This window comes from Somniosus microcephalus, chromosome 8 (genome assembly GCF_052327205.1).
Source record: "Somniosus microcephalus isolate GS21.2 chromosome 8, FLI_Smic_1.0, whole genome shotgun sequence".
NCBI lineage: Eukaryota > Metazoa > Chordata > Chondrichthyes > Squaliformes > Somniosidae > Somniosus > Somniosus microcephalus.
The window spans coordinates 272,733,412-272,757,788 of record NC_140994.1 but is presented as its reverse complement, the minus strand read 5'-3'; the positions used below and the strand labels follow the sequence as shown (position 1 = coordinate 272,757,788).

Sequence of the window (24,377 nt, the reverse complement as noted above, 5' to 3'; positions counted from 1 at the left end):
CCGAGGCATAGAATATAAGAGCAGGGAGGTTATGATGGAGCTGTACAAAACGCTGGTGAGGCCACAGCTGGAGTACTGTGTGCAGTTCTGGTCGCCTCACTATAGGAAGGATGTGATTGCTTTGGAGAGGGTGCAGAGAAGATTCACCAGGATGTTACCTGGGATGGAGCGCCTCAGCTATGAAGAGAGGCTGGACAGGCTGGAGTTGTTTTCCTTGGAGCAGAGAAGGCTGAGGGGGGACCTGATTGAGGTGTACAAAATAATGAGGGGCATAGATAGGGTAGATAAAGAGGAACTTTTCCCCTTAGTGGGGGGGTCAATAACAAGGGGGCATAGATTCAGGGTAAGGGGCAGGAGATTTAGAGGGGATTTGAGGAGGAACTTTTTCACCCAGAGGGTGGTTGGAATGTGGAACTCCATGCCTGAAAGGGTGGTGGAGGCAGGAACCCTCACAACATTCAAGAAGCATTTGGATGAGCACTTGAAATGCCATTGCATACAAGGCTATGGACCAAATGCTGGAAAATGGGATTAGACTGGACAGGGATGGATGGGCGGCGCAGACACGATGGGCCGAAGGGCCTCTTTCTGTGCTGTAAAACTCTATGACTCTATGACTATCTTCCCGATGGGGTATACTCTTTACCCCGTGTATGTTTTCAATACAATCTCCGTATCCCGTAGGGGAATATGTGGGAATAACCTTTTGTAATCTTGCTTATTCATGACCGTCAATGCCGATCCAGTGTCCAATTCCATCTTCACTTGGACTCCTGCTATCTGAAGTGTGACCCAGATTGTTTGGAGGTCTGCTTCATTACCAACATTGTGTACTCTTAGACTACCCAGTTCATTACTGCTGGAGTCTGAATTTGACTTCTGTTCGTTCGAACTGTTCTCTGTCACCTTGTGTACCTTTCTGTACTTTTCCTGCGGTGACTTTTTGTTGCTGGTCTTCTTTCCTGACCGGCATACTTTAGCTATGTGACCAAGCCTGCCACATTTTCTGCATTCCTGATTTTTGAACCAGCACTGGTTCTGATCGTGCGTTGTCTTTCCACAACGATAACATTTTACTGTACCCAAGACCATTTGATTGGTGCTGAGTTCCGGTGACCGTAGCTGCATTTCCGCAGTGCCTCTCGCTGCGGCTTCGTGCGATGCTGCAATAGTGACAGCTTTATCAAGCGTAAGATCATTCTCCTCAAGCAGTCGCTTTTGTGTTCCTTCTTTTAACAATCCACACACAAATTTATCTCTCAGCGCATCTGCTAGTCCTGTTCCAAACTGACAGTACTTTGCTAGCTTACGCAGTTCAATTAAAAATTCAGCATTGCTTTCGTCTTTCAGCTGCGTTCTTCTGTAAAATTTAAATCGTTCCGCTATCATCAGCGGCGTGGGGTTTAAATGATTTTTCAGGACAGTAACAATATTCGCGAAAGTCTGATCCGCCGGTTTATCTGGTGATAGAAGGTGCTTCAATAGCCCGTATGTCTTCGCACCCATTGAGCTTAATAAGGTTAGTGCTTTCTCATCATCTGGTACCTTATTTGCTTTACAATAAACTTCCATGCGTTCTACATACGTGGTCCAATCTTTGATATCGCTATCAAAGGTATTAATGTTCCCATGTTTAGGCATCCTTGCAAGTTTTTAAATTTTTCTTTTTCTCAAAATGGCGGCTTCCCGCGCTTGTCTTCTTCCCCCGCCTACTAAAATGGCGGCTTCCCGCGCTTGGCGGCCTTTCCCGCGCTCGTCTTCTTCCCCCGCCGACTACAATGGCGGATTCCCGCGTTTGCCTTCTTCCCCCACTGGCTGCAATGGCGATTGCCGTGCTGCTGCCGTTCTCGCCTCCCCAGCGGTTCTCAATTCCCCGACGCTGCTTTTACTCCCCCGTGGTTCCCGTGGGCATTCACGCTTCCCCTGCTGTTGCGCCTCTCAGCCCCGCATGCAGCCCGGTCCTTTACACCGGCTGCGTTTGAGTTCTCCGCGGCTCTCGTGCCTTAAGCTGCCCCAGTCGCTGCGCCTCTCGGCCTCGATTGCAGCCCGGCCCTTTTCACCGGCCGTGGTCGAGTTCTCCGCCCTTTTTCCTCCGTTTTCCCTCCCCCACTCCACAGTCAACGCGGCCGACTTTCTGCTCGTGTCGCTGATCGGCTTACCCACCACCGTGGTAGAAGGGATGATCACTGCCTGTCGCTGATGGAGGGCTTCGTGGTCAGAATTTTTCTTTTTAACTCGGGTCCTTGATGCCTCCCGTGCGATGGTGCTCAGCAGGATGATGAGGGCGGATGCCTCTTCTCGACGCCCGTTCTGAGGACGAAGCTGCCTTGGATGTAAAACTGCCGCAGGGTAAGATCGGACTCGTCGCCACTGTTAAGTCTGTGTGTCCCAGTTATGCTTATTATAAATCACTGGACACAGACCACAAGAATAACTTTTAACAGGTCTTTACTATTTGGAGGTCAGGGCTGAACTGCCCAGCAAATCCCTACACAACGTTTATATACCGGTGTGGTCACCACCGGTATTACAGTATACAGCAGCCAAGAGAAAGTAGTACATCTCTTAAGGTAGTTCTCTTAAGGTGGAACAGGTTACATACACCACACAAGCTGGGCCACGTCCGAGTATTTATACTCCTTGGACGGCGCCACCAGCTGGCCGTCCAGTGTTATTTCATGAGTAGTTTCTTTATGATGATGAGATGAGATTTATAACAAGGGGTAAGCCATTTAGGACAGAGATGAGAAGGAATTTCTTCACCCAGAGAGTGGTGAACCTGTGGAATTCTCTACCACAAAAGGCAGTTGAGGCCAATTCATTAAGGAGCAGTTAGATATATTTCTTAAGGCTAAAGGGATCAACAGATATGGGGAGAAAGTAGGGACAGGGTACTGAATTTGGATGATCAGCCATGATCTCATTAAATGGCAGAGCAGGTTCGAGTGGCCGAATGGCCCACTCCTGCTCCTATCTTTTATGTTTCTATGTATGTACTGCCCCTCCACCAGTGCGGCACTCCCTCAGTACTGCCCCTCCGACAGTGCCGTGCTCCCTCAGTACTGCCCCTCCAACAGTGCGGCACTCCCTCAGTACTGCCCCTCCGACAGTACAGCACTCCCTCAGTACTGCCCCTCTGACAGTGCGGCACTCCCTCAGTACTGCTCCTCCGACAGTGCAGCGCTCCCTCAGTACTGCTCCTCCGACAGTGCAGCGCTCCCTCAGTACTGCCCCTCCGACAGTGCAGCGTTCCCTCAGTACTGCCCCTCCGACAGTGCAGCACTCCCTCAGTACTGCCCTTCCGACAGTGCGGCGCTCCCTCAGTACTGCCCCTCTGACAGTGCGGCACTCCCTCAGTACTGCCCCTCCGACAGTGCGGCACTCCCTCAGCACTGCTCCTCCGACAGTGCAGCGCTCCCTCAGTACTGCCCCTCCAACAGTGCAGTGCTCCCTCAGTACTGCCCCTCCGACAGTGCAGCACTCCCTCAGTACTGCCCTTCCGACAGTGCAGCACTCCCTCAGTACTGCCCCTCCGACAGTGCAGCACTCCCTCAGTACTGCCCTTCCGACAGTGCAGCACTCCCTCAGTACTGCCCCTCCGACAGTGCAGCACTCCCTCAGTACTGCCCTTCCGACAGTGCAGCACTCCCTCAGTACAGCCCCTCCGACAGTGCGGCGCTCCCTCAGTACTGCCCCTCCGACAGTGCGGCACTCCCTCAGTACTGCCCCTCCGACAGTGCAGCACTCCCTCAGTACTGCCCCTCTGACAGTGCGGCACTCCCTCAGTACTGCCCCTCCGACAGTGCAGCACTCCCTCAGTACTGCCCCTCTGACAGTGCGGCACTCCCTCAGTACTGCCCCTCCGACAGTGCAGCACTCCCTCAGTACTGCCCTTCCGACAGTGCAGCACTCCCTCAGTACAGCCCCTCCGACAGTGCAGCACTCCCTCAGTACTGCCCCTCTGACAGTGCGGCACTCCCTCAGTACTGCCCCTCCGACAGTGCAGCACTCCCTCAGTACTGCCCCTCCGACAGTGCAGCACTCCCTCAGTACTGCCCTTCCGACAGTGCAGCACTCCCTCAGTACAGCCCCTCCGACAGTGCGGCGCTCCCTCAGTACTGCCCCTCCGACAGTGCAGCACTCCCTCAGTACTGCCCTTCCGACAGTGCAGCACTCCCTCAGTACTGCCCCTCTGACAGTGCGGCACTCCCTCAGTACTGCCCCTCCGACAGTGCGGCGCTCCCTCAGTACTGCCCCTCCGACAGTGCGGCACTCCCTCAGTACTGCCCCTCCGACAGTGCAGCACTCCCTCAGTACTGCACTGAATATGATTAGTTTTGGGAGTGGGGTTTGTAGTCTCATAGGTGATGCTGTTACCACTGAGCTAATCTGTGTAAAGGCACGCTGAGCCTTTTTGCGTCCTGTGAAAGCATGTGTTAGTGCCTGTCCTCTGTCTTGCAACTCCAGTGTTTCTGTGAGTACGATCTGCACTGATGTTAAACCAACTAAAGCCAGTTGTGACCTTTGACCATCTTTTGGACTTTGACTAGATTGTTTCTGATAAGAGGACAAGCAGTGTTCCATAGAGCTGAATAGCTCAACTTCGCAATGTTACTGGCCGGAAAAGTTGCCTTAGTGACTGGAGCAGCTCAAGGACTTGGCAAAGCTTTTGCTGAAATACTGCTGAAAAATGGTGCTAAGGTAACCTGAAGAGTTATTGCCTCTTCATTAAGAATCTAGAAGAATAAATGAGACGTGTTACTTTGTGACTGTACTGTGTGTGACTGTACTGTGTGTGACTGCACTGTGTGTGACTGTACTGTGTGTGATGGCCTGTGTGTGACGGCACTGTGTGTGACGTCACTTTGTGTGACTGTACTGTGTGTGACAGCACTGTGTGTGACAGCATGTGTGTGACTGTACTGTGTGTGATGGACTGTGTGTGACGGCCTGTGTGTGACTACTGTGTGTGACTGTACTGTGTGTGACGGCACTGTGTGTGATGGCCTATGTGTGACTGTACTGTGTGTGATGGCCTGTGCGTGACTGTACTGTGTGTGGCAGCCTGTGTGTGACAGCCTGTGTGTGACTGTTCTGTGTGTGACAGCACTGTGTGTGACAGCACTGTGTGTGACAGCCTGTGTGTGACAGCCTGTGTGTGACTGTTCTGTGTGTGACAGCACTGTGTGTGACAGCACTGTGTGTGACTGTTCTGTGTGTGACAGCACTGTGTGTGACAGCCTGTGTGTGACTGTTCTGTGTGTGACTGTTCTGTGTGTGACAGCACTGTGTGTGACAGCCTGTGTGTGACTGTTCTGTGTGTGACAGCACTGTGTGTGACAGCCTGTGTGTGACTGTTCTGTGTGTGACAGCCTGTGTGTGACTGTTCTGTGTGTGACAGCCTGTGTGTGACAGCCTGTGTGTGACTGTTCTGTGTGTGACTGTTCTGTGTGTGACAGCACTGTGTGTGACAGCCTGTGTGTGACTGTTCTGTGTGTGACAGCCTGTGTGTGACTGTTCTGTGTGTGACTGTTCTGTGTGTGACAGCACTGTGTGTGACAGCCTGTGTGTGACTGTTCTGTGTGTGACAGCACTGTGTGTGACAGCACTGTGTGTGACAGCCTGTGTGTGACAGCACTGTGTGTGACAGCCTGTGTGTGACTGTTCTGTGTGTGACTGTTCTGTGTGTGACAGCACTGTGTGTGACAGCACTGTGTGTGACAGCCTGTGTGTGACTGTTCTGTGTGTGACAGCACTGTGTGTGACAGCCTGTGTGTGACTGTTCTGTGTGTGACTGTTCTGTGTGTGACAGCACTGTGTGTGACAGCACTGTGTGTGACAGCACTGTGTGTGACAGCCTGTGTGTGACAGCCTGTGTGTGACTGTTCTGTGTGTGACAGCTTGTGTGTGACTGTTCTGTGTGTGACTGTTCTGTGTGTGACAGCCTGTGTGTGATTGTACTGTGTGCGTGAGACTGCCCTCTGCAGTTAGCAGTAGGTAATTACACCCGATGCACACTTTAATTATCTCATTTGACTCGGGAATCTTCTATCTATATATATAAAACGGTATGTCTCTCTGTCTGTCTTTCTGTCTTTCTGTCCGGCTATACAATCAAAAGTTATAGAGCGTACCTACACATATCACAGAATCACAGAATCACAGAAACCCCACAGTGCAGATAGAGGCCATTTCGGCCCATCGAGCCTGCACCGACACATATCCCACCCGATCCCCGTAACCCCTACACCAACACATATCCCACCCGATCCCCGTAACCCCTACACCAACACATATCCCACCCTATCCCCGTAACCCCTACACCAACACATATCCCACCCTATCCCCGTAACCCCTACACCAACACATATCCCACCCGATCCCCGTAACCCCTACACCAACACATATCCCACCCGATCCCCGTAACCCCTACACCAACACATATCCCACCCGATCCCCGTAACCCCTACACCAACACATATCCCACCCTATCCCCGTAACCCCACGTATTTAATCCCCCTAACACTAAGGTTCAATTTATCATAGCCAATCAACCTAACCCGCACATCTTTTGGACTGTGGGAGGAAACCGGAGCACCCGGAGGAAACCCACGCAAACACGGGGAGAATGTGCAAACTCCACACAGACAGTCACCCGAGGCCGGATTCGAACCCGGGTCCCTGGCGCTGTGAGGCAACAGTGCTAACCACTATGCCACCGTATCAAAAGAAAGCTCATCATTAGGGGACTCTTGTAGGCGTATTTACTTTTTGGTCGGACAAAAATTGTTCCGACGGTATCCAAAAAACGTTCAAAATTCCGCTCATTAGCATCGAGTGACGTGAAGGTTGACCAATCGTACAGTCGAGTGACCCGACGGTCGACCAATCGCTGCGTCACGGGGGCGGGTTCATGCGTGTGCGGGCGGGCCATCCTACAGTCGAGTGACAGGACGATTGACCAATCCTACAGTTCAGTGACCTGACGGTTGACCAATCAGTGCGTGTGTGGGCGGGCCTTATCGTTCTGAACCGAGGTGAGTGGCCGCCATCTTGATTCTAAACTGTTCATTTCTTTTTCCCCACTTTCTGCGTGTTTCTTTTCAAATCTACATTTCCAGCAAAAAAAAAGTTGCTTTTAAAACACAAATTGTTTTTAAAAAAAGTTAATTAATTTGTAAATCTTTTCTCTAACCTCTATAATTTTCCTACCTTTCACCGTTTTTCCAGGCCCGGGGCCTAGGCTTCTCCAACTGCCAGCAGCGCAACTCTAGTCCCAGGCTCCCAGCCTGGACAGAGACAAACACTAACAGAGGGGAGAGGGTGTGTTGCCTCAGCTCCATTCCCGGGGTCAGTAGGTGGGGAGGCTTCATAAGCAACTGGGGTAGGTCGCAAGCCCCTAATGATAATCTGAAGATCCTGTGTTTGCAGCTGAGGAAATTTCTTCTGCTGACAGCCCCAGGTTAACGGCAGCCATCTTTGTCAAGGAGGGCGAAAAGTTTCAGTGCGACGCCATTTTGATTCAGTGTGTAACAGAGTGCATGCGCGGCCATCTTAGTTCAGGAACATAGAGTGGGTGGGGCTTCTGTGCTCCCAATCGGGTCCTGGTGACCGTGACAGACAATCGACTGTGTGGGCGGGGCCTAATCTTTCAACTGAAAAGCAAGCGGCGGCCATTGTTGTGATACAACACACTGACAGGTGAGGACCCCTTTTTTAATAAAAAGATTGGTGAGGTTGTAAAGTGTATGTTATAGAAAGATTTACCAAAAATGTTTCATAAGTACTTTAAGTTTCATGTTTCCCCACCCCTTGCTCCCCCACCCCTTGCCATGTCAGTGCAGGGGCCCGAGGCCTAGGCTTCTCCAACGGCCAGCAGCGCAACTCCAGTCCCAGGCTTCTGGCCCAGACAGGGACCAGCACTGGGAGAGGGTCTGCTGGCTCCCCCCCTCCCTTTCCCCCACCTCCCTCCCCCGGCCTTTCCCGCCCTCCCTTTCCCCCCTTTCCCCCCTCCCTTCCTTTCCCCCCTCCTTCCCCCAACCCCCCTTCCCCCCCAACCCCCCCTCCCCTCCCTTTCCCCCCCTCCCCTCCCTCTCCCCCTCCCTTTTGACCCTTCCCCCCCACCCCACCTTCCCCCCCACACCCCCCTTCCCCCCACACCCCCCTTCCCCCCCACACCACCTTCCCCCCCACACCCCACTTCCCCCCCACACACGCCCCCTTCCCCCCCACCCCCCCTTCCCCCCCACCCCCCCACACCCCCCCGTTCCCCCCCACCCACCTCCCCCTTCCCTCCCCCACACCCCCTTCCCCCCCCACCCACCCACCCCTTTCTCCCCCACCCCCCACCCCCCTTTCTCCCCCACCCACCCCTTTCTCCCCCACCCCCCCACCCACCCCTTTCTCCCACCCCACTCACCCCTCCAATCCCACCCCACCCACCCCTTTCTCCCCCACCCACCCCACCCGTCTCCCCCCACACCCACCCCACCCTTCTCCCACCCACCCCACCTTTCTCCGCCCCACCCACCCCACTCTTCTCCCCCCCCACCCACCCCACCCTTCTCCCCCCCACCCACCCCACCCACCCCACCCTTCTACACCCCCACCCACCCCACCCTTCTCCCCCCCCACCCACCCCACCCTTCTCCCCCCCACCCACCCCACCCTTCTCCCCCCCCACCCACCCCACCCTTCTCCCCCCACCCACCCCACCCTTCTCCCCCCCCACCCACCCCACCCTTCTCCCCCCACCCACCCCACCCTTCTCCCCCCCACCCACCTCACCCTTCTCCACCCCCACCCACCCCACCCTTCTCCCCCCCACCCACCCCACCCGTCTCCCCCCACACCCACGCCACCCTTCTCCCCCCCCACCCACCCCACCCTTCTCCCCCCCACCCACCCCACCCTTCTCCCCCCCACCCACCCCACCCTTCTCCCCCCACCCACCCCACCCTTCTCCCCCCCACCCCACCCTTCTCCCACCCCACCCTTCTCCCCCCCCACCCACCCCACCCTTCTCCCCCCCCACCCACCCCACCCTTCTCCCCCCCCACCCACCCCAGCCTTCTCCCCCCCACCCCACCCTTCTCCCCCCCCACCCACCCCACCCTTCTCCCCCCCCCACCCACCCCACCCGTCTCCCCCCCCACCCACCCCACCCGTCTCCCCCCCCACCCACCCCACCCTTCTCCCCCCCACCCACCCCACCCGTCTCCCCCCCCACCCACCCCACCCTTCTCCCCCCCACCCACCCCAGCCTTCTCCCCCCACCCCACCCTTCTCCCACCCCCACCCACCCCACCCTTCTCCCCCCCACCCTTCTCCCGCCCCCACCCCACCCTTCTCCCCCACCCACCCGTTTCTCCCCCACCCCTTTCCCCTTTCTCTCCTTCCCTTCTGTCTCTCTCTCTCCCTCCCTCTGTCTCTGTCTCCCTCTCTCTCTCTCTCATTCCCTCTCTCCCTCCTTTGCTTTCCCTCTCAATTCAATTCAATTCAATTCAAATCGCTTTATTGGCATGACAAGGTACATCTTATGTTGCCAAAGCATCGAAAAACATTCATGGTTGTACACAAAAATACAGATCTATCCATACAGTGTATAAAGAGATATATCCCTGAGTGTATAAATATACATTCATATCATTTGTATATACTCTTTTCTTATATTTAGTGGTTGTCCCTCTGTTTATGGCAAGCTGCAACATAGTGTGCCACTAAGGTTACACAATTTCTCTCTCTTTCTCTCCTTCCTTCTCTCTCTCCTTCCCTCTCTCTCTCTCTCCTTCCCTCTCTCTCTCTCCTTCCCTCTCTCTCTCCTTCCCTCTCTCTCTCTCCTTCCCTCTCTCTCTCTCTCTCCTTCCCTCTCTCCTTCCCTCTCCCCTTCTCTCTCTTCTCCCCCCATCTCTCTCTTCCCCCCAGTCGCTCTCTCTCTTCCCCCCAGTCGCTCTCTCTCTTCCCCCCCAGTCGCTCTCTCTCTTCCCCCCAGTCACTCTCTCTCTTCCCCCCAGTCGCTCTCTCTCTTCCCCCCCAGCGCTCTCTCTCTTCCCCCCCAGTCACTCTCTCTCTTCCCCCCAGTCGCTCTCTCTCTTGCCCCCCAGTCGCTCTCTCTCTTCCCCCCCAGTCGCTCTCTCTCTTCCCCCCCAGTCGCTCTCTCTCTTCCCCCCCAGTCGCTCTCTCTCTTCCCCCCCAGTCGCTCTCTCTCTTCCCCCCCAGTCGCTCTCTCTCTTCCCCCCCAGTCGCTCTCTCTCTTCCCCCCCAGTCGCTCTCTCTCTTCCCCCCAGTCGCTCTCTCTCTTCCCCCCCAGTCGCTCTCTCTCTTCCCCCAAGTCGCTCTCTCTCTTCCCCCCCCAGTCGCTCTCTCTCTTCCCCCCCAGTCACTCTCTCTCTTCCCCCCCAGTCGCTCTCTCTCTTCCCCCCCAGTTGCTCTCTCTCTTCCCCCCCAGTCGCTCTCTCTCTTCCCCCCCAGTCGCTCTCTCTCTTCCCCCCCCAGTCGCTCTCTCTCTCTCTTCCAACAACAACATGCCCTCAAAAAAGCCTCGGCACCGCCGGGCACTCCAGCTAGTATTAAATAATCTAGTGACTGTAACTCCTTTGCCCAGTTTCCTCCCTCCTTCTCCTGAAGGTGCCGCCTTTGCTGGGTGCTGCCTGTCCCCAGTACCTCGCTCCTGTGTCAGATGGACATCGAGGGCATCAAGTAAAGAGACCCAGCAGGAGAAAACACCACTCAGACAAAAAGCCCGCCCCGTCCACATTCAGGTCTGATTATCTATCGGCCTCCCTCCCACCCCAACTTTAGGGAACAGATCTCCTTCCCTATTGGTTCAGCCTCTTTTAAAGAGGCTCTACCCCAACACAAGGTCCCGTACCCCAACAGAAGGGCTTGTACCCCAACAAAGAACCACAGGAACAGGAGGAGGCCATTGAGCCCCTCGAGCCTGTTCCACATTCAATAAGATTACGACTGATCTGCGACTTAACTCCGTCTACCTGCCTTTGGTCCATATCCCTTAATACATTTGGTTAACAAAAATCTTTCAGATTCAGATTTAAAATGAACAATTGATCCAGCATCAATTGCCATTTGTGGAAGAGAGTTCCAAACTTCTACCACCCTTTGTGTGTATCTTCTATGTTTCTATAGGGACAGGGTACTGAATTAGGATGATCAGCCATGATCTCATTGAATGGCGGAGCAGGCTCGAGGGGCCGAATGGCCGACTCCTGCTCCTATCTTCTATGTTTCTGTGGAAGTGTTTCCTAATTTCAACCCTGAAAGGTCTGGCTCTAATTTTTAGACTCTGCCCCCCAGTCCTAGACTCACCAACCAGCGGAAATAGTTTCTCTCTATCTACCCTATCTGTTCCCCACAATATCTTGAAAACTTTGATCAAATCACCCCTTAACCTTCTAAATTCCAAGGAATATAACCCTAGTTTGTGTAATCTCTCCTCGTAATTTAACCCTCGAAGTCCGGGTATCATTCTGGTAAACCTGCGCTGCACTCCCTCCAAGGCCAGTATATCCTTCCTAAGGTGTGGTGCCCAGAACTGCTCCCAGTGCTCCAGGTGTGGTCTCACAGTGCTCCAGGTGTGGTCTCACAGTGCTCCAGGTGTGGTCTCACAGTGCTCCAGGTGTGGTCTCACAGTGCTCCAGGTGTGGTCTCACAGTGCTCCAGGTGTGGTCTCACAGTGCTCCAGGTGTGGTCTCACAGTGCTCCAGGTGTGGTCTCACAGTGCTCCAGGTGTGGTCTCACAGTGCTCCAGGTGTGGTCTCACAGTGCTCCAGGTGTGGTCTCACAGTGCTCCAGGTGTGGTCTCACAGTGCTCCAGGTGTGGTCTCACAGTGCTCCAGGTGTGGTCTCACAGTGCTCCAGGTGTGGTCTCACAGTGCTCCAGGTGTGGTCTCACAGTGCTCCAGGTGTGGTCTCACAGTGCTCCAGGTGTGGTCTCACAGTGCTCCAGGTGTGGTCTCACAGTGCTCCAGGTGTGGTCTCACAGTGCTCCAGGTGTGGTCTCACAGTGCTCCAGGTGTGGTCTCACAGTGCTCCAGGTGTGGTCTCACAGTGCTCCAGGTGTGGTCTCACAGTGCTCCAGGTGTGGTCTCACAGTGCTCCAGGTGTGGTCTCACAGTGCTCCAGGTGTGGTCTCACAGTGCTCCAGGTGTGGTCTCACAGTGCTCCAGGTGTGGTCTCACAGTGCTCCAGGTGTGGTCTCACAGTGCTCCAGGTGTGGTCTCACAGTGCTCCAGGTGTGGTCTCACAGTGCTCCAGGTGTGGTCTCACAGTGCTCCAGGTGTGGTCTCACAGTGCTCCAGGTGTGGTCTCACAGTGCTCCAGGTGTGGTCTCACAGTGCTCCAGGTGTGGTCTCACAGTGCTCCAGGTGTGGTCTCACAGTGCTCCAGGTGTGGTCTCACAGTGCTCCAGGTGTGGTCTCACAGTGCTCCAGGTGTGGTCTCACAGTGCTCCAGGTGTGGTCTCACAGTGCTCCAGGTGTGGTCTCACAGTGCTCCAGGTGTGGTCTCACAGTGCTCCAGGTGTGGTCTCACAGTGCTCCAGGTGTGGTCTCACAGTGCTCCAGGTGTGGTCTCACAGTGCTCCAGGTGTGGTCTCACAGTGCTCCAGGTGTGGTCTCACAGTGCTCCAGGTGTGGTCTCACAGTGCTCCAGGTGTGGTCTCACAGTGCTCCAGGTGTGGTCTCACAGTGCTCCAGGTGTGGTCTCACAGTGCTCCAGGTGTGGTCTCACAGTGCTCCAGGTGTGGTCTCACAGTGCTCCAGGTGTGGTCTCACAGTGCTCCAGGTGTGGTCTCACAGTGCTCCAGGTGTGGTCTCACAGTGCTCCAGGTGTGGTCTCACAGTGCTCCAGGTGTGGTCTCACAGTGCTCCAGGTGTGGTCTAACCAGGGCTTTGTACAGCTGCAGCATAACTCCTACCCCCTTGTACTCTAGTCCTCTGGATATAAAGGACAGCATTCCATTAGCCTATTGGATTATTTTCTGTACCGGTTCCAAGGGGGAAAATTCAGTATCGCCCCGTTTGGGGCGTCATTATTGGCCGTGCGCAAAGTTTAGCGCCTGGCGCTAATTATCGCCTCCGACTGCAAACTTGGCTTTTATTGCCCCTGGAGGTGATTGGAGCGCTAAATCAGGCACTGCACACCTGTCTTAAGGCGCAAAGGCCGAGGAGCGAGGCACTAACTCAGAGCGCGGGCACAGCGCAGGTGATGCCAGTTAGCGATTGAACACAGACACACTGGAGCCGGACAGTTCTTAAAGGGGAGGGTCGATCTTGCTCTCCAGCCACACTCTGCTCAGTGGAGCCTTGAATCTCGGCCTGGAGAGACCTGTGCCTAAATGTTGCAGCCAAACACTATGGAGAGGGCCAGGGAGTGAGCACAGCGCTTCAGCGAGCGGGCCTTGGAGGCTCTGGTTGGCGCGGTGGAGCGCAGAAGATCAATACTGTACCCAGAGAGTTGCAGGAGGCCTTTGCCACTCGAGTACAGAAGAGTGTGGAGGGAGGTGGCTCAGAGCGTCTCCTCCAGGAGCATGGTGCCCAGGACCCATATACAATGTCGCAAAAAGTTCAACGACCTCACTCGGGTCGTCAGGGTGAGTGGCTTTTTTTCAAAACCTCTCCATCTCAACCTTACTCTGTGGCCAGAGGGTCTTAAAACCCCAATGCCCAACACTCATCCAACACCTATGGCCCTCATGAAACACACACGCACATTCCACACTTTGCATACAGTAAGGGCTATTCACCTATGGAAGGCACATCAGGCAAGACCATGGCTGCATACAGTAAGGGCTATTCAACTATGGGAGGCATATCAGGCAAGACCATGGCTGCACACAGTAAGGGCTATTCAACTATGGCTGTATATTTACTCAGACACCATCCTTTTTCTTGCAGGCCAAGCTATCTCACAACAGGAGACAGCAGCAACGGACGGGTGGAGGGCGGCCTCAGCTGCAACCCCTCAGCGACCTTGAGGTGCGTGTCCACAGGATTGTGGCAAGCCCGGTGATCGGTCCCATCGTCACTGGAGAGGTCGATCCTGTTCTGGACAGCAATGGTAAGGTCATCACCTTTTTGTCCTCTCTGCTTCCACTTGTCCCTCACAACACCAGCCTTTGACACTTTCAATTCAACTTACTAAATCGCTGCACTCATTCCTCCCTTACTGCCCCCGTGTCCTCATGCTAAAGCCACTCTTGTACCTCCTTGTTTTCAGATGGTGATTCACCAGCTGAGGAGATGGGCCCTCAAGCTGCCAGTGGGAGTGAAGCTGCAGGCGAGGAGGAAGGTGAAGCCGGAGCATCAGTGCCACCCTCTCCCGAGGAAGCCCATGCCCACACTGGGAACACGCCTTCCCTGGAGGGGAGCAGGGGGGAAGGGTCTGCTGAGGATGAAGCTCCAGGACCCAGCGGGCTGCAGCAACGTGATGGGGGTAGGGAAGCTCGAGGGCCTTCTCCCCGGAGGGAGAGTATGCCAGCGAGTCCTGCTGCACTGGACGCAGAGGAGGAGCGGCTCATCGCTGAAATGAACACCCAGGCGGTGGACATGCACACTGAGCTCATGGGTGCAGTGGGAAGGGTGCCCGAATCCATTGAATCACTAGCAAGGAGTGTGGAGCACTTCGCTGTAGCACAGGCGGATGCCACGCAAATGTTTAGTGCTGCAATTCAGTCACTGGCTGCCATGACCCCATCTCTGACTGCTCTCATGCAGACTCAGATTGAGGCCACGCGAGCACTGACTGCTGCCATCCTCGCTGGTTCGGACACATTTCCACGGGGCTCTCACCGCGCCACAGCAGATTGCTCCGGATGCTGAAGTGCTGCCCCGTGGGAGTGTCAGTGTGTCAGTCAAGCAGCGAGTTGCTGTCCTCTCTCAAGATGACAGCATTCCTGCTGCCACCATTGTCACTTCTCCACTGCACTTGCTGCCGCCCATGCAGAGTTGGTGCAGTCTGCAGCCAGGCCCTCCAGGCCCAGAGCTGGTCGAGGCTGTCCTTCAAGGGCATCTGCAGTCTCAGGTTGTGACAATCAGCAGCCTTCCACCAGCCACTGGGGTCCCATTATGGAGGAGCTGCAGGGTGGGAAGGGGGGAAGTGCGCAAAGGAAGGAGATCACCCTCGAAGGGCAAAAAGTAGGAGGTGTGACAAATATTGGTCATTTTTTTATTAAAAGCCAAGGTTCGTGGTCAAACATTTGTTTAGTGTTTTGGACATTATCTCCAGGTTGTGAGAACCAGTTATGTTAATGACTGTTTTTTTGTGTTTCTTTCTATTAGTTTGTCATGAGGAAATGACACACACAGAGTTTGTAAAATAAATAAGTTTTTGTATTCAAAATGTACATGTTTGGTCTTTGGAATCATTGTTACCTTGACCGGCTTAGGGGTTGCGGGATGCTTTCATTCATGTTGTTCTCAATGGCAGAAGCCATTTCCTCACTAGGGGCCTAGAAGCAGCTTGCTATCAGCCGTTGACGGACGGCCCTTCCAGTTTCTACATTGTGGGCCTCCGTCCCGCCTTGGTGCTGCTGATGATCATCCTCCTCCTCTTCCTCCTCCTCTTCCTCCTCCTCCTCCGGTGGTGCTCCAAGGCCTGGTGGCATTGGCTGGGTCCTGAGGATTGCCAGGTTATGAAGAATGCAGCACACAACTACAAACAGGGAGACTCGCTCAGGCGAGTACTGCAGGGCTCCTCCTGAGTGGTCCAGACAGCGGAACCATTGCTTGAGCACGCCGATCGTCTGCTCAATGATGTTCCTGGTGGCGAGATGGCTCTCGTTGTGCCGCAGCTCAGCAGGGGTGTTGGGCGTACAGAGCGGTGTCATCAGCCAGGTGCACAGAGGATATCCCTTGTCCCCGAGAAGCCAACCACCTGGGTGATGCGGTGCCTGGAAAAGTTCTGGTACACCAGTCTGGCGCAGGATGAATGCATCGTGGCTGCTGCCAGGATAGTGGCCATTGACAGCGAGTATCAGCTGTCTGTGGTCACAGACCAACTGGATGTTTAAGGAGTGGAACCCCTTGCGGTTTCGGAACACCTCTGCATTTTCATGCGGTGCTCGCAATGCCACATGCGTGCAGTCAATGGCGCCCTGCACCATGGGGAAGCCCGCTATCCTCGCAAAGCCCAATGCGCGTTCATGCTGTTTGGCCCGGGTCATTGGGAAAGAGATGTACTGTCGTCTCCTTTTATAGAGGGCATTTGTGACCTGACGGATGCAGCAATGGACCGCGAACTGGGAGATATTAGCGATGTCCCCAGTAGCTGCTTGAAAGGAGCCGGTGGCATAAAAGTTCAGAGCCACTGTGATCTTCACTGCCACTGACAGAAACGTCCTGGTCCTCAGTAGAGGCTGCAAATCTGGCTGCAGCAGGTGGCAGAGCTCAGTGACCACCTCCTTGCTGAAGCGCAGCCTTCGCAAACACTGCTCCTCAGACATTTTAATGTAGGAGAATTGTTGCCGAAATATCCTGGGCGGGTAAGGTCTCCTGTACAGAGGCCTGTTGGTCCTCCTCCGTCTGGCATGATTGCCACTCTCTCAGCGTCGCTGTTGCCTCCGATTCAGCAGGCGCAGGACGACGCCCCAAATCAGTGCAGCCCCCATAGTCTTGTCAATCAAAGTAATGAAGGTCAAAAACCAAAGTACCTGCAAAGTGATGCTCAGTAGCTAAAACTACTTCCCACAGCATTGACTCAATGCAGAAGTCTCTCTTTCTCTCTCTCAGAATCTCTCTCTCTGTCAGAACGAGTGGTGCAAAAATGTCTACCACAGAAAAAGCCAGGAAGAGGCCCCCTTTAAATAGCGCCCCCCCAGCCCCACAGCGACTGGGAAGCGTTCCAGTCTACCTGTCGTTGCTTGTGCCAGGCGGAAAGGAGGGGGGCGCCACTCAATTTCCATTCCGGGGCACCACAAGGGCATTGCACGCTCGACTGACATCAAGATCTATGGGCGCAGGAGATCGGGGCGGTATTGTTTAGTGCCACCACAAAATGTCTGGTTAATTTCGCGAGAGGCGCAGATATCGCCGGGCCTGGGCGATAGTTGCTTTGCGCCCCATTAAGGCACTAACGGGAGGCGCAAACCAACTGAATTTTTCCCCCCAAGTCTCTTTGGACCTCCACTGTTTTTAGCCTTTCACCTTTTTAGGTCCAAAGTGAAAATCCTCACATTTGCCTCCTTTGAAATCCATTTGCCACAGTTTTGCCCATTCACTTAATGTATCAATATCTCATTGTAATTTTATGCTTTCATCTACACTGCCGACAATGCCGCCTATCTTTGTGTCATTGGCAAATTTGGATATGTGGCTTTCTATCCCATCATCTAAGCCGTTAATAAATACTGCGAATAGTTGAGGCTCCAACACAGATCCCTGCGGGACACCACTAGTCACATCCTGCCAATTAGAGTATCTGCCCATTATCCCTACTGCCTGTCTCCTGCCTTCAATTCTTTATAAAGCACTGATTCGGCCTCAACTGGAGTATTGTGTCCAATTCTGGGCACCGCACTTTGGGAAGGATGTGAAGGCCTTAGAGAGGATGCAGAAAAGATTTACAAGAATGGTTCCAGGGATGAGGGACTTCAATTATGTGGATGGACTGGAGAAGCTGGGGTTGTTCTCCTTTGAGCAGAGAAGGTTGAGAGGAGATTTGATAGAGGTGTTCAAAATTATGAGGGGTCTGGACAGAGTAGGTAGAGAGAAACTGTTCCCATTGGCGGAAGGGTCGAGAGCCAGAGGGCGCAGGTTCAAGGTGATTGGCAGAAGAACTAAAGGCGACATGAGGAAAAACTTTTTTACGCAGTGAGTGGTTATGATCTGGAATGCACTGCCTGAAAGGGTGGTGGAGGCAGATTCAATTGTGGCTTTCAAAAGGGAATTAGATAAGTACCTGAAGGAAAAACATTTGCAGGGCTATGGGGAAAGGGCGGGGGAGTGGGACTAGCTGAAGTGCTCTTGCAGAGAGCCACACGGGCTCGACGGGCCGAATGGCCTCCTTCTGTGCTGTAACCATTCTATGATTCTAATTCCATGGGCTTCAACCTCAGTTAACAGTCTCTTATGAGGGACTTTATCAAATGCCTACAAACAGAAGGGCCCATACCCCAACACAGGGGCCCGTACCCCAATGCAAGGGCTCGTACCCCAATGCAAGGGCTCGTACCACAACATGAGGAGACGCATTGGTCCCATAACACCTTTGATTAACCATTAACTTGTCCCGTAACACATTGATTGACCATTAACTTCTCCCGTAACACATTGATCAGCCATTAACTGGCTCCGTAACACCATGAATTAACCATTAACTTGGATAAGCCTGAATGGGGTAGAGGAGCAAAGGGATTCGGGGGTACAAATACACAAATCACTAAAAGTAGCGATAAAATAATCCATAAAAAAGCAAACCAAGCACTGGGGTTCATTTCTAGAGGGATAGAATTGAAAAGCAGAGAAATTATGTTAAACTTATATCGAACCTTGGTTAGACCACACTTGGAATACTGTGCACAGTTCTGATCTCCCTATTACAGTATATGAAGGATATAGAGGCACTGGAGAAGGTACAAAAATGATTCTCAAGAATTATACCAGAACTGAGAGGTTATAACTGTAAGGAAAGATTGAACAGACTGGGGCTCTTTCCTCTGGAAAAGAGAAGTTTCTGGGGTGACCTGATAGAGGTCTTTAAGATTATGAAAGGGTTTGACAGGGTAGACGCAGAGAAGATGTTTCCACTTGTGGGGGAGACCAGAACTAGGGGCCATAAATATAAAATAGTCTCTAATAAACCCAATAGGGAATTCAGGAGAAACTTCTTTACCTAAAGAGTGGTGAGAAGATGGAACTTGCTATCACAAGGAGTAGTTGAGGTGAATAGCATAGATGCATTTAAGGAGAAGCTGGATAAGCACATGAGGGAGAAAAGAACATAAGATTAAGGAGCAGGAGTAGGCCATTCGGCACCTCGAGCCAGCTCTACCATTTAATAAGGTCACAGCTGAACTTCTACATCAACTCCACTTTCCCGCCCTATCCCCATATCCGTTGATTCCCTCAGTGCCCAAAAATCTATCATCGCAGTCTTGAATACTCATCGAGTGAGCAGCCACAGGAACAGAAGGATATGCTGATAGGATGAGATGAAGCGGGGTGGGAGGAGGCTCACGTGGAGCAGAAACACCGGCATGGACCTGTTGGGCAAAAGCATGGTAGATGCAATATAATGTGTATAAATGTGAGGTTATCCACTTTGGTGGCAAAAACAGGAAGGCAGATTATTATCTGAATGGCAATAGATTGGGAGAAGGGGAAGTGCAACGAGACCTGAGTGTCCTTGTGCACCAGTCGCTGAAGGTAAGCATGCAGGTACAGCAGGCGGTTAAGAAGGCAAATGGTATGTTGGCCTTTGTAGCAAGAGGGTTTGAGTACAGGAACAAGGATGTCTTGCTGCAGTTGTACAGGGCCTTGGTGAGACCACATCTTGAGTATTGTGAGCAGTTTTGGTCGCCTTATCTGAGGAAGGATGTTCTTGCCATGGAAGGAGTTCAGCGAAGATTCACCAGGCTGATACCTGGGATGGCAGGAATGACGTATGAGGAGAGATTGGGATGATTGGGCTTGTACTCGCTGGAGTTTAGAAGAATGAGAGGGGATCTTATTGAAACTTATAACATTCTGACAGGACTGGACAGACTAGATGCAGGAAGGATGTTCCCGATGGTCAGAGAGTCCAAAACCAGGGGTCACAGTCTAAGGATAAGGGGTAAGCCATTTAGGACAGAGATGAGGAGGAATTTCTTCACCCAGAGAGTGGTGAAACTGTGGAATTCTCTACCACAGAAGGCAGTAGAGGCCAATACATTAAATATATTTAAGAAGGAGTTGGATATATTTCTTAAGGCTAAAGGGATCAAGGGGTATGGGGAGAAAGCAGAGACCGGGTACTGAATTTGGATGATCAGCCATGATTGCATTGAATGGCAGAGCAGGCTCGAGGGGCCGAATGGCCTTATCTATTATGTCCATGTGTAATTGAGACACGGACTGCAGGAGTTGGTTACAACAGGTCTTTACTGAGTGGAGACAAACTGGAACGACTATGCAAAAGTTACTACACAGGCTTATATACAGGGGTGGTCACCACTGGTACTGCAGTATACAGGGGCTGCAGAGTATAGTTCCTTCTGCAAAGTACATACACTACAATTCCTCCCCTTTTAGCTAAACAGTACATAACATTCGATTAATAATTAAATAACATATTTACAATTACAGTTGCTAGATACATTAGCTGAAGTTAAGCAATTAAAAGTTCAGTCTTTGAGGAGGCTTCCTGATTCTGTCTGGATAACGCCTCTTTGGGGTATCAGGTTCTTCTGGCAAAGTTGATTCAGGATCAACGTCATTGTTTGGTTCGTCTGCTTCCAATATCACCGATTCTGAGGTAGATGCAATTGGTACGTCGGTTTCATCACCAGGTGTATCGGATTGTGGTGTGGAATTGACGTTTTCCAGTGACTCTAGAATCTGGTCAGCATGGCGTCTTACAATGCTCTCTCCAACATCCACGGTATACATTAGGGGTCCTTGCCGTGTGCAGATCGTTCCTGGCTGCCATTTCTCTGTGCGGTAGTCCTGGGCCAAAACTGGTTGACCTATCTTAAAACTCCTGGTCGGCCTTTCATTCATATTCTGAAACTGCCTGTTCTCCACATCTCTTCTGATGTTTGGCTTAACCAAATCCAAGTGGCATCGTAGTCTTCGATTGAAGAACATCATGGCTGGAGTTTGGTTGGTAACCACATGTGTCGCATTCCGGTAGGCAAACAAGAAGTTATCCACCTTGTGTTGTAGGGGTATGTCTTCATTACACATTGCCTTGATAGCCATCTTGAATGTTTGAACGAACCTCTCAGCCAATCCATTGGTGGCTGGATGATATGGGGCGGATGTGTAATGCTTAACACCATTGTTCTTTAAGAACCTCCGGAACTCTTCAGACACAAACTGTGGTCCATTGTCGGAGCAAATCTGTTCAGGCAGCCCATTTCTGGCGAATATGGTTCGTAAGACTGTGATAGTTTTTTCTGTGGTGGTTGAGGACATTTTTATTACCTCTGGCCACTTTGAATGTGCATCCACCGCAATTAAAAACATCGAGTCCATAAATGGACCAGCAAAATCAATGTGCACCCTTTGCCATGGAGATGAGGGCCACTCCCATGGATGTAGAGGGGCTTGTGGTGGGGCGTTTTGGACCTTCTGACATCCTGTACAGCTCTTGGTTATCTCTTTGATTTCTCTATCGATTCCCGGCCACCACACAAACGCTCTGGCTAAGTTCTTCATTTTTACCCCTCCCAGATGACCCTCATGAAGCTCATTGAGCACTCTATCCTTCAATTTGGGTGGAATTACTACTCTGGATCCACACATCAAGGTTCCTCTGCACACTGACAGCTGTTCTCTTCTCGGCGAGAATGCTGGCAACAGTGGTTCGCCATGTGCTGGCCATCCCTTCACCGTTAAATCATAGACCCTGGAGAGTGTCGGGTCGTTTCGTGTTTCCTTTTCTATGTATGCATTCGTCACAGGTAGACATTCGACTATGGTCGAGTGGAATATCTCCACAGGATCCACTGCAGGTGCTTCTTCCACCGTCGACAACGGTAGGCGCGACAATCCATCAGCATTCCCATGCTGTTTAGTTCCTTTGTACTCGATGTCATATTGGTGTGCCCCTAGGAAAAGGGACCACCTCTGTAGCCGTTGTGCTGTCATTATCGGGACGCCCTTCTGAGGGTTGAAAATGGAGACAAGAGGTTGATGATCAGTTAGGAGAGTAAATTTCTGACCGTGCAGGAAGTGATTGAACTTCTTCACCCCCCACACCAGGCTGAGGGCCTCTCTGTCAATCTGGGCGTAGTTACGCTCGGCTGAAGTTAACGAGCGTGACGCAAAAGCTATCGGCCTCTCTGAACCATCAAGGAATTTATGTGACAGTACTGCTCCAATGCCGTAGGGAGACGCATCACACGCCAGTCTTATCGGTAGTGATGGGTTGTAGTGAGCCAATACTTCTCTTGAAGTGATTAGTTCTTTACTCTTCTGAAAGGCCCGCTTACATTCATCGCTCTATTTCCATGCTACTCCAGTTTGTAGTAGGGCGTTCAGTGGTTGCAGAATTGTGGACAAATTCGGCAAAAACTTATGGTAGTAATTCACCAATCCGAGGAATGACCTCAGTTGCGACACATTTTCAGGCGTTGGAGCCTTAACCACCGCTTCAATTTTGTCAGGGGACTTATGTAACCCCTCTTCATCAATCACGTGGCCACAATACGATATCTGTTTCTTAAAAAACTCGCACTTGGGGCGATTGGCTCGTAGCCCATGTTCTCTTAGTCTAGTTAGCACCTGCTCTAGGTTGGCAAGGTGTTCACTGTCATCTTCACCTGTCACTAGGATGTCGTCCAAGTAACACTGAGTCCCCGGAATCCCTTGCAGGACTTGTTCCATCGCTCTCTGCCATATCGCCGGAGCTGATGCTACTCCGAATACCAGTCGATTATACTGGTAAAGACCTTTGTGAGTGTTTATCGTGAGATACTTCCTAGAGGATTCTTCAACCTCCATCTGCAAATATGCTTGTGCTAGGTCAAGTTTTGTAAAACGCTTCCCTCCAGATAGGCGAAAATATCTTCTATCCTCGGGAGAGGATATTGTACTGTGTGAAGGACTGGGTTCACCGTCACCTTGAAGTCCCCACAGATGCGAACCTTCCTTGGCTCCTCAGACTTATTGTTTAACGTTTTCTTCATGACAGGAACGATGGGTGTCGCCCAGTCGCTCCAGTCTACCTTAGATAACACGCCTACATTCTCCAGATTCTCCAGCTCTCTCTCGACGGCTGGGCGAATTGCATACGGTACCGGTCTTGCTTTGAAAAACTTGGGAATTGCATTCTCTTCTATTTTTATCGAGGCGGTTACGCCTTTAAGAGTTCCCAGTTCTTGTTGAAATACCTCTTTGGCGTTAGCTAAGATTTTTGACAATCATCCAGGTGTGATGTTGTCATCCTTTTTACCAGCCACCGTCAGTGCCTGAATGGAGTGCCAGTCTAAACTTATCGTTCTGATACATTCACGTCCCAATAATGGTGGTCCACCATCTTGCAGTATGTACAGATACAATTTCTGTATTTCCTTGCCGTTGTATTCGACAGGCACCCTTATTTTCCCTCAGGGGTATAGTTTCTGCCCCGTATACATCTTCAAGACAATGGATGTCTCTTTCAAGGGTATGTGTGAGAATAGCTGCTCGTAGTCTCGTCGATTCATGACGGTCAGGGCTGATCCTGTATCCAATTCCATTTTGACTTGGGACCCTGCTATCGTGCGGGTGACCCACATGGTTCGGTGATCCTCTTTTGCGATTACGTTGTGAAGTTTGAGACAGCTTAGTCTCTTGTTCCCGGATTCACTATCGCTCTTCTGGTCTTCAGAACTACTGTCCGTCATCTTTTGTACTTTCCTGTACTGTTCCTTAGTAGCCTTATTGTTGTTGTTAGTCTTCTTCCCAGACCTGCAAACTCGTGCAATGTGTCGCATCTTTCCGCATTGCCTGCATATTTTGTCCTTGGACCAGCAGTCCTTCTGGTCATGGGTTGTTCTGCCGCAGCGATAACATTTTTCAAATCCCCGTGTCATTTCGTGGGTGCCGTATTCCTGTGGCTTTTGCTGTATTTCTGCAGCTCCCCTTGCTGCTGCTTCATACGATACTGCCATGCTGAAAGCCTTATCTAGCGTCAGCTCTTTCTCTGAGAGTAACCTCTTCTGGGTTCCTTCACTCAGGAGTCCACAGACAAATTTGTCCCGTAGAGTATCTGTCAGTCCTGCTCCGAACTGGCAGTGCTTTGATAACTTGCGTAGTTCCGTAAGGTAATCAGCATTGCTCTCATCTTTATGCTGATTTCTCCTGTGGAATTTAAATCTTTCTGCTATCAGCAGCGGTGTAGGATTTAGGTGTTCCTGTAGGACATCAACAATTTCGTTAAAAGTCTTCGCCATCGGTTTGGCTGGAGTGATCAGGTTCCGCAATAGGCCGTACGTTCTTGCACCCATTAAGTTTAGTAGTACCGATGCCTTTTTCTCATCGGCTACTTTGTTTGCCTTGCAATATACTTCGGCTCTTTCCACATACGTGGTCCAGTCTTCTATTGCATTAGCGAAGGCAGTGATATTGCCAGTCTTCAGCATCTTGGAAATCTAAGATGGCGCCTCCCGCGCTTTGCCTTCTTCCCCGGTTTAACAAAATGGCGCCTCCCGCGCTTTGCCTTCTTCCCCGCTGGAT

The 24,377-nt window shown here is 52.1% G+C and overlaps 1 protein-coding gene across 2 annotated transcripts in view; it reads left to right on the top strand.

Moving 5' to 3' along the window:
- LOC147114407 (15-hydroxyprostaglandin dehydrogenase [NAD(+)]-like) overlaps window positions 1-24,377 on the top strand; it is a 131,424-nt gene that overhangs the window by 19,140 nt on the left and 87,907 nt on the right. For both annotated transcript variants that reach the window (XM_085996083.1, XM_085996084.1), the window contains exon 2: window positions 4,551-4,701. In XM_085996083.1, coding sequence (XP_085852209.1) covers window positions 4,609-4,701 — 93 coding nt within the window. In that variant the 5' untranslated portion in view covers window positions 4,551-4,608. The remainder of the gene's footprint in view (window positions 1-4,550; window positions 4,702-24,377) is intronic.